We start from the raw sequence: 9,814 nt of genomic DNA on the forward strand, positions 1-9,814 counted from the left end.
GTATCACCCATACAACTACATTTCTTACCAAATACCAGAAAACTGAGGATACCAAAATGACCCGGGCTTGGAGTGATCCACATTGCATAGGATGTGGATAAACGGGATGGAGCCAGTTCGCGCCGTATAGGCCCAGGTCCATAAAGCCATTTCAGAAGCCCATGATGAAATGAGAGGAATCGAGTCCAGCCAAAGGAGAATAGGATAGGATCAGCTCAGTGGAGGTTGTAACTGTCTATAAATAGAAGGGATTGAGAGGGAAAAAGGGTTGAAAAATCATTGGGAGTGTAAAGTTTCTCTCTCTACAATTAGGGAAAAATTCTTTGTACTTTCAATTGGCGCCGTCTGTGGGAAGAACAAGAAGGATTGATTGATATCATTCTAGATCGGATCGATTCAACGCATTCTGCGAGGAAGACGACTACTCTGCGAAAGCTGAAACAACATTGATGATAATATGATCTGTCTTGACGAGTCAAGGCTCCGGTTGATTTCGGAAAATTGGCGTCCGATCCAAGCAGATCAGATCCGTGCTTGATCCGGCGAACTGCGCAATTGCAATCTGTTGTGATTACTGAATCCGGCCAGTAGCGGACTGAATTCAGCAAGTGTAGGTTCAGATCTGATGTGCGCGCGTTAGTAAAGCTCTGATTTGGTCAAGAAGTCCGCAATTGATGACTTTGCTCCGATCTGGAATGATGATCGGAGAGGCGAACTTGAATTCCTTGGAGAATGGCCAGCAGACAAAGCTTGACGAGCTGATGAACATGATCGATGCTTTGAGGAAAGAAAATGCAGAGCTACGAGCTAGAATGGAGCATCGTGAGGCTCTTGCAATTCCGAGGCCACCTCCTGAAGGAGAGGGAGTTTTACCGTCCGAAGCTGATCGTCAAGGTGATCCAGAAGACGTCAATCATGGTGGTCTATGTCATGATGAAGATATAATCGGTAATCTGCCTCCAAATACCGGCAGAGAATAAGATCGGGAAGGATCTGTTCGTCTAGAACCGCATCACAAATGGATTATGAGGGAGGAAGCACCAGCGTATGAACATCGGGTTGCGTCACCATGGCGGAGTGAATTTGCGGAGGATAGGTCATTCGATCCGCCATACCGACCTTCATTAGCGATAGTTGATTACAATAGCTCGGAAAGGAAATCTGCCGATCGAGGATTTTCGTCACGATTTTCAAGAGAAAACGAAGCATTGCGTTCCTCAGTAAGGACGGTCGCATCGCCTTTCACTGATGAAATTCTGAACGCGCCGAATCTGAAGAAGTTTTCCATGCCGATCTTCATTCTATTTGATGGAACAACTGATCTGATCGATCACATATACCATATTCAATTAAAAATGGCTTTGAATACTAATAATGATCCTTTGATGTGCAAGTGTTTCCCTACGAGCCTGGCTGGACCAGCTCTCAATTGGTTCAAGAATCTGGCTCAAGGCTCAATCGCCAGTTTCCAGGACTTATGCGACAAGTTCATAAGCCAGTATTACGGGAATAAGCGTCCGGCTAAGGATGTATCGAGCCTTTTTACAATGAAGCAGCATGAGGATGAGCGGCTCCAAGCTTTTCTCACCCGGTTCAACCTCGTTAAGAGCATGGTAATGGAGTGCCACCCGTCCACAGCAATCCAAGCATTTAAACTCGCAATGAATCGGGGGACGCCGTTCCACACCAGCTTGGTGGTTAATACGCCAAAGACAATAGACGAGCTGAACGAGAGAGCTGACGGTTTTGTTCGCCTTGAGGAGGAAGAAGCAGCTAATTCAAGGAAGACGTCAATTATTTCGACGGAGGAGAAGTCCAAAGCCAAAATCCGGCAAAAACAAGCTCAACCGCAACGTCACCCCTCATGGAAGGCGGAGAAGAGACCCAGGGAGGAGGAATCAGTCACTCCACTCAGAATCACTTTAGTAAGGCTATACCAGGAGAACAAAGATAAGTTTCGTCCTCCTCTGCCAATCAGGCAACCTCTTGAACAGAGAGATCAGACTAAACATTGTGCTTTCCATAGTGATTTTGGGCATCAGACTAACGAATGTAGGAACCTAAGGAGGTAGGTAGAGATGCTGATCGCAAAGGGGGAGTTTGCAAGCTATGTCCAGGGTCCGGCGCAAGAGCATAATCGCCCGACTGAGCAAATCAAGCAGAACCAGAGGCCAAACCAACACAACTCCCAACCCGTCAGGATTATAAACGCAATTCATGGCCGGCCTGAGCAAACGACGGAGTCAGAGGAGTTGCTCAGGACGAGGTTACGCCAGGCCCAGCTGAAAAGAAGAATTGGCAGTGTGCATGCTTTACACCAGCAGAACGCGTCCACATCGATAAAGTTTGATAAAACGGACCTGCTACGCGTTCAGATTCCTCATGAAGATCCACTAGTCGTCAGTCTGACGATTGCAGAATACCTGGTTCGGCGAGTCCTGATTGATCCAGGAAGTAGTGCGAATGTCATACCCAGGGTGACGTTCGACCGACTGGAGATCGCACCCGAAAAACTCAAACCCATAGGGAATCCGCTGCTCGGATTTGATGGTAAGCGAGTGGAACCCATTGGAATAGTAGAATTGACAGTACAAGCCGCTGAGCGAGTTCTAACTGAAAGTTTCGTGGTAGTGGAAATTTATCCATCATACAACCTCTTGATGGGCAGAGGATGGATTCACAGAATTCAGGGCGTTCCGTCAACCTTACATCAAGTGATGCGATGTTTAGGTCCGGATGGGACCAAGGTGATAGATATACATGGGGACCAGGTTGAGGCTAAAGAATGTTATTCAGTAACTTTAAAATCTACTGGAAAAGGGAAAAATCCCATCCGTTCTGCCATTCCAAAATAGCAATTACAGAATCCTTCTCCCAGCAGGGATGGGGGGGAGGAGCCGCCAGTTCTGACCACAGAACCCCTTCATGAAGCAGAGATTGATCGTGGAAAACCAAACCGAACAACAAGGGTGGGCACCAAACTCACTGAGGAAGAGAGACTAGAGTTGACTAATTTCCTGATTCGAAATGCGGATGTATTCGCATGGAGCCATTCAGATATGCAGGGATAAATCCTGCTGTATCCTGCCATTCCCTCAATGTGGATTCGAATGCAAAGCCAGTAAAGCAGAAGCAGAGAAGATTTGCTCCAGAACGAAACCAGATTATAGCTGAGGAGGTTGATCGGCTGCTTGAAGCTGGATTCATTAGAGAAGTTCAGTACCCGACCTGGCTCTCTAACGTTGTTATAGTGCAGAAGAAGAATGGAAAATGGAGAGTGTGCATCGACTTCACCAACCTAAACAAAGCCTACCCAAAGGATAGTTTCCCATTGCCCAGGATTGATCAAATGGTAGATGCCACCACAGGATATGAGCAGTTAACTTTCTTGGATGCTTATTCCAGTTATAACCAAATTCCTATGGATCCAGTTAATGAAGAGAAGACTTCATTTATTACTGAACGAGGGACTTATTGCTATAAAGTCATGCCATTCGGATTGAAAAACGCTGGAGCCAATTATCAAAGGCTGATCAGCAAGATTTTTAAAGGCCAGATGGGCAGTACTGTCGAGGCTTACATTGATGATATGGTGGTCAAGAGTAAGAAGAAGAGCAATCATTTAATGCACCTGCAAGATGTGTTTGATGTGTTGCGCCAGTATGGGATGAAGCTTAATCCGGCCAACTGCTCATTCGGTGTAAGCTCCGGTCAATTCCTGGGACATGTGGTCAATCATAGAGGAATTGAGGTCAGCCCAGCACAGGCAGAAGCCTTAATCAGGAATGCAGAGCCAAAGACAATTAAAGAGGTGCAGGCACTCACAGGCAGGATAGCCGCACTTAGCCGATTTATTTCCAAGCTTTCGGACCGCTATAAACCTTTCTTTGATACAATACGAGGGCATGGAAGGCAAACCTGGGGGGATGAACAACGACAGGCACTAACCAGCCTGAAGGAGTACATGCGCAATCCCCCGGTTCTGTCTGCTCCAGAACCGAATGAGAGACTTTCTCTATATCTCGGGGTGTCCAGCATAGCAACCAGTGCCGTTCTGATCCGTTGCAAAGAGGGCAAGCAGTTCCCGGTGTTTTATGTTAGCAAGACAATGTCTGAACCAGAGAGAAGATACTCTAAAGCCGAACGAATGATCTTGTCGCTGGTCAACGCAAAAAGGAAGCTTAGACACTATTTTGAATCTCACCCAATTGTCGTTTTAACAACTTTCCCTTTGAGAATGATCCTGCACAAACCAGACCTGTCGGGGAGAATGACCAAGTGGGCCATTGAATTGAGTTCATTTGATATCACATACGAGGCCAGGACGGCAATCAAAGGTCAAGCGGTGGCGGATTTCCTACTTGACTGTGATGATGAAGAAACGGTGGAGGATTGTAATTATTCTTGGTGGAAGCTTTTCGTGGACAGCTCCTCGAATCAAATGGGGGCCGGGATTGGAATTCAATTGCAAACACCAGAAAGAACTACGCTGAGCCAAGCGATAAGACTAGAATTCAGCGCGACCAACAATGAGGCAGAATACGAGGCGCTGATAGCCGGGTTGAAGTTGGCTAAGGAATTGAAGATCAAGAATCTGATGGCTTATAGTGACTCGCAACTAGTCATTCGACAAGTCAATGGGGACTATGGAGCCAAGGATGAGACTATGGAAGCATACCGAACTGTGGTTCTGCGTGAGGCGAAAACCTTTGATCAGATCAGGTTTATCCAGTTGCCGAGAGAGTATAACGAAGATGCCGATCGCTTGGCTTGTAGCGCATCCAGTTCTGGAGATACTTTAGCTAGGGTCATCCCGGTCGACATACTGATCCAACCTTCCATTTTTGAAGAACTGCCCAATCCGAGCACTCAACATGTTAATGTTATACCATATGAGCCGAGCTGGATTGATCCAATCATGGCTTACATACGTAGTGGCACACTCCCCGAGCGTAAGGACGAGGCAAGAAGAATTAGGTCCAGTGCAGCCAAGTATACCATTGTGCATGATCAGTTATATAGACGCTCCTTCTCGGGTCCATATTTGAAGTGTGCTACCCCTACAGAAGCTAGACAGATTATGCGAACCATTCATGAGGGAGTGTGCGGAAATCACTCCGGAGGAAGATCTTTAGCCCACAAAGCAATGACACAGGGGTACTTCTGGCCAAACATGGCACGAGATGCAAAAGAATTCTCTAGAAGGTGCGATAAATGCCAGAGGTTCGGATCATTGATACATCAACCACCTGAAGACCTGCACGTAATGGCCACCCTATGGCCTTTCGCACAGTGGGGGATGGACGTGGTTGACCCTTTGCCGACTGCAAGATCACAGAATAAGTACGTTCTGCTGGCTACTGATTACTTCACCAAATGGGTAGAAGCAGAGCCGTACCCTAGTGTCACCCAAACTCAAGTAAGACGCTTCATCTGGAATAATATTATCTGTCGTTTTGGCATACCAAGGTCAATCGTGATGGACAATGGAACCAACCTCGATAACAAGCAAGTGAGAGAACTGCTGGAGGAATATGGAATCAATCAGAAGTTAGCAGCAGTCAGTCATCCTCAGGCTAATGGTCAAGCTGAAATCACAAACAGGACAATATTTGCTTGTATCAAGAAAAAACTGGAGGATGAAAAAGGCAAATGGTTAGATGAGCTACCGAACGTCTTGTGGGCTTACAGAACAACCCCAAGACGGCCAACTGGTGAGAGCCCATTCGCTATGGCCTATGGCACCGAGGCGGTGATACCGGTCGAGCATTTGGTTCCAACTGTAAGGAGCTTGGCATGGGATCAGGAGCAAAATGATAGAATGCTGAGGTTCAATCTTGATTTATTGGAAGAAAAAAGGGATGCGACTGCAGTGAGGCTCGCCTCTTGTCAACAGACGCTCGTGAATAGCCATAACAAGAAGGTGAGGCACAGGGGTTTCGCTCCTGGCGATCTGGTTCTGAAAAGGAAGGTGGGAATAGTCAAAAAGATGTTCTCCCCATAGGAAGATCCGTACAGAATAGCAGAAGTCATTGGGAAAGGGGCATACGTCCTAGAAACTATGACAGGAAGGCTAGTCAATAAGCCATGGAATGCTATGTCTCTGAAAAAGTACTACCAGTAAAAGTAGAGTTTAATTTCAAGCATATTGTACGTTCTGAATTGCATGCTTGAAAGTGTACGAAATTTCCATGCTCTATAAAAAGCCTCTTCTTTGTTAAAAATCTACACCCTTCCCATTCAGCGAGTTAGTGTCAGCTGGCACTTAAAGCCGAACGCCAAACACTTGCTCAGAAAATGAAAAAGCCAAGTGGCAAGAGGCGTTCAGGCCGAGCGCCAGGCTTTCAGCAAGTTAGTGGCAGCTGGCATTTAAAGCCGAATGCAAAACACTTGCTCAGAAAATGAAAAAGCCAAGTGGCAAGAGGCGTTCAGGCCGAGCGCCAGGCTTTCAGCAAGTTAGTGGCAGCTGGCACTTAAAGCCGAACGCCAAACACTTGCTCAGAAAATGAAAAAGCCAAGTGGCAAGAGGCGTTCAGGCCGAGCGCCAGGCTTTCAGCAAGTTAGTGGCAGCTGGCACTTAAAGCCGAACGCCAAACACTTGCTCAGAAAATGAAAAAGCCAAATGGCAAGAGGCGTTCAGGCCGATCGCCAGGCTTTCAGCAAGTTAGTGGCAGCTGGCACTTAAAGCCGAACGCCAAACACTTGCTCAGAAAATGAAAAACAACACTGCAAAGCTGAAAATAGAAAACTCAATGGAGGAAAGTGATATTGAGCAAAGATATTATCATTCATAGCCAAAAAGGCCCCAAGGTACATAGTACCATACAAGCAGATTCAAAAAAAAAAAAAAAAAATGTTATTGGCTCTCAATTCTGATATTCTCCAGACTGTGGCTTGTCGTTCTCGCCACCATCTCCCTCTGGACCATCGAGATCTCCATCTGCCCTATCATCCTTAGAAGGGGAGTCGAGATGAATCACCCCCTCAGCAGGCATAGGTCTTTCGGCAGCGACGGAGGAAGATGGCACGATGGTAGAAAGGGGAAGAATGTTTAGAGGGTGAAAGGGTGGGACAATTCCTGAAGATGTGACCTCTATGCATTCAATAAAAATGTTCTCGGCTGGGTCGCATGGTGGATTTTGATAGTTTTTTGGGGGGTGGATGTCCAGAGAAGCGTCCAGTTCATTAGGACCAGCGCAAGAGCTTGATTCACCTTCGGGGGGAGAACGGTCAACAAAACCGTCTCTGTACCCTTCAGCATAACCGGATGGCACTGGTCCTGGTAAAGCGAGCAAGGAGAGGCCTCATTCCCCCTTCGACTCTACTGACCATGTTCATCAGGGAAGACCGTTCATTCAGAAGTTTTTCTTTGGAATTTGCATATGATAACCGTTCAGCAATGAATGAACGCTGGAGGTCCCCCTTTTCGGCTTTGAGAGAGTCCCTTTCTGTTAGAGCTACACTCTTCTCAGTTTTTAAGACATCAACCTCATCATGAAGAGAGTCCCGTTCGGTCTTCAGGGAATCCCGTTCAGCTCTGAGGGAATCCCTCTCGTTTGCCAGACCGTCTTTCTCTGCCCTTAGGTCAGCAACTTCCTTCTCAGAGTCCCTAAGCTTTGACTCCAGCTCAGCTACTCTGGCCTCAAGAAGAGTCTCTACTTCAACAGACCTTTTAAGGCCCACAGAAAGGGACTTAAGTTTTTTATTCAGTGTTTCAACTGTTTTCTGAAAGGTGAACATCCCGAACAGAATCTGCATGAGGAAAAAGAAATTTAGATCAGACTAAGTACAAAGGAATCATAACTGAAAAGGAACACAGTTCAGTGGAAGAAGGGTCACCTCCATGGCAGCGGCCGGGAACCGTTGGAACATCTCACCAAAGGACAGTTTGTTATGGATTTCAAGGTCTTTGGGGGTCCAGAGGCCCTTGTAGAAAGCAAACGAGGTTAGGGGGTCTTTGTATATTGAATCAGTGGGGCCAATGGTTGATCCATCTTCACGGCTGAACAAAGGTCGCCATGGAAGAACGGATGGAATTGGACCAGAGGTTCTGGCCGACTCACCTTCAGGAATAAAGAACCGGGCAGGGGGCAAAGGTTCAGTAACCCTGAAGGAAGCCATCCTTATCCTTCGGGTCGGAAGGATATCGCTCTGATCATGACCGCCCTCAGGCATTGGCCTTTTTCCCAAACTCTTTCCCAACAGAGCAGCATTGGCTGGCCCCTCGTTATCCTTAGAATTTCCAGCATCCTGAGTGCTTTCTGAAGAAGTGTCGAACGAAATGTTTGATGGCATAATGACGGGGGCAGCAGGACGGACTTCAGCAGCATGGCCCGCAACAGGGTTCTCAACATGGGTGAGCTCTAAAGGCGCATCAACAGAACAGGTTGAGACTTGAGTTGCAGATGGGGCAACCACAACTTGCTCTGGGGCAGAGACAGCAGGAAGAGATGATGTGGAAGCAGGTGTAGGTGATGGAATAACGGCAGGAGCAAGACGCCTCCTCCTGCTGAACGATGGGATCTAAATATTCTCCATTGTAGACCCTAAAAGAGAGATGTCAGAAAGATTATCAGATATAAGCAAATCAGTAGCTGAAGGAACATCGTTCAACATGTTTTCTTGCAAGGTATCTAGCCTAGCCCTGCAGACGCTATAAACTAGTTCATCATGGGGAATTTCAAGGCATCTACAAAGAAAAGTGCAAAAGCGGGGAAGACAACTTTCACAGTGGCATTCAGAAGGATGTTTTTTCAGCTTCTTGTAGCCAGAGATAGAACAGGTTCCAAAGGAAGAGGGGATAGGGAAGGAACAGCCGAGCAGAGTCTGCCAATTCCCACCAACCACAATTAAATTCCGCCTCTAACCCTTTTCAAATGAGCTTTTATCAGTGTAGATTGACCGTTTGTCAATAGGAAAGAAGTGATAGTACAAGTCGTTTTGTGAGATCTTGTTAATCCGATAGCAGAGGAGAAGGTCAATAATGTCAAGATTGAGACCCCTATCACGATTCAAGAGTAGGAGAACTGAAATGACCCTAAGAAAGTTTGGGTTAACTTGCAGGGGGCAGAGCCCCAATTTGTTGAAAATGTAGCAAAAGAATGGGTGTACGGGGAACCTAATGACGTTCAGGTGAACGGCAGAGAACAAAACTTCCCCAGGAAGAAGACCCTCACCGGATCTCTCGTCTAAGTTTGTTGGGTAGACCCTGAGAGAAACGTCGCGAAGGATACAATTCTTGGATCGAATGGTGTTCAGGTTAGGGGAAGCCATGAAAAGGGAAAGAGTCCTAGGCAGTAAATGCGCCTTTAAGGAGAGGATGTTTAAAAAAGAAAAGATAAACTAACCTCAAAGGTTTGAGATGAACTCAACAACGGCACAGTAGCTAAAAATCGAAAAGGAAGGACTCGCCGGAAGAACTTGCCGGAGAAAGTAAAAAGGATCGCCGGAATGTGCAGGAAAGCAACAAGGAGTAGAAGCAAAGGGGTAAGAAAGAGGACGAAGGAGAGAAAGATCAGAATTTATAAAGAGGAGAAGTAAAAGCGACATGGAACTCCAAAGGTCAAGGCAAAAAGTGGCGCTGCATATCTCAAAACCTGGGTTCTTGTACCAGCCGTTCGATTCCTTGAGTTATTGCTCCAATCCGTCAGACCAAGATTGTGTCATTTCAATAATCTCACCCTCATTAATGAGGAAAGAGATTATTGGGGGCAGATGAGGATACCAAAACGACCCGGGCTTGGAGTGATCCACATTGCATAGGATGTGGATAAACGGGATGGAGCCAGTTCGCGCCGTATGGGCCCAGGTCCAT

At 46.7% G+C, this 9,814-nt stretch overlaps 2 protein-coding genes across 2 annotated transcripts; both read left to right on the plus strand.

Annotated features, from left to right (window-relative positions):
- The first annotated feature begins 1,025 nt into the window (after positions 1–1,025).
- LOC132277522 (uncharacterized) lies at positions 1,026–2,064 on the plus strand. Its single transcript, XM_059779377.1, has 3 exons — positions 1,026–1,220; positions 1,395–1,978; positions 2,043–2,064. Exons 1-3 carry the CDS (start codon positions 1,026–1,028, stop codon positions 2,062–2,064), a joined length of 801 nt encoding a protein of 266 aa, XP_059635360.1.
- Positions 2,065–2,078: 14 nt separating this feature from the next.
- On the plus strand, positions 2,079–2,855 carry LOC132277523 (uncharacterized). The gene has a single exon (XM_059779379.1). The coding sequence runs from the start codon at positions 2,079–2,081 to the stop codon at positions 2,853–2,855; it is 777 nt and encodes a 258-aa protein (XP_059635362.1).
- The last annotated feature ends 6,959 nt before the right edge of the window (positions 2,856–9,814 follow it).

The sequence above is a fragment of the Cornus florida genome, unplaced genomic scaffold (assembly GCF_030987335.1).
Source record: "Cornus florida cultivar Cherokee Brave unplaced genomic scaffold, ASM3098733v1 CherokeeBrave_3.0.0_Hap2_Chr10, whole genome shotgun sequence".
Lineage (NCBI taxonomy): Eukaryota > Viridiplantae > Streptophyta > Magnoliopsida > Cornales > Cornaceae > Cornus > Cornus florida.

What these genes read in the sequence shown, in the direction of transcription:
- LOC132277522 (XM_059779377.1), top strand. Translation starts at nt 1,026, where the DNA reads ATGAGGGAGGAAGCACCAGCGTATGAACATCGGGTTGCGTCACCATGG. An exon ending in ACGAAGCATTGCGTTCCTCA is followed by an intron (nt 1,221 to 1,394) that starts GTAAGGACGGTC and finishes TTGATGTGCAAG; the next exon opens with TGTTTCCCTACGAGCCTGGC. An exon ending in CGTCCTCCTCTGCCAATCAG is followed by an intron (nt 1,979 to 2,042) that starts GCAACCTCTTGA and finishes TTTGGGCATCAG; the next exon opens with ACTAACGAATGTAGGAACCT.
- LOC132277523 (XM_059779379.1), top strand. Translation starts at nt 2,079, where the DNA reads ATGCTGATCGCAAAGGGGGAGTTTGCAAGCTATGTCCAGGGTCCGGCG.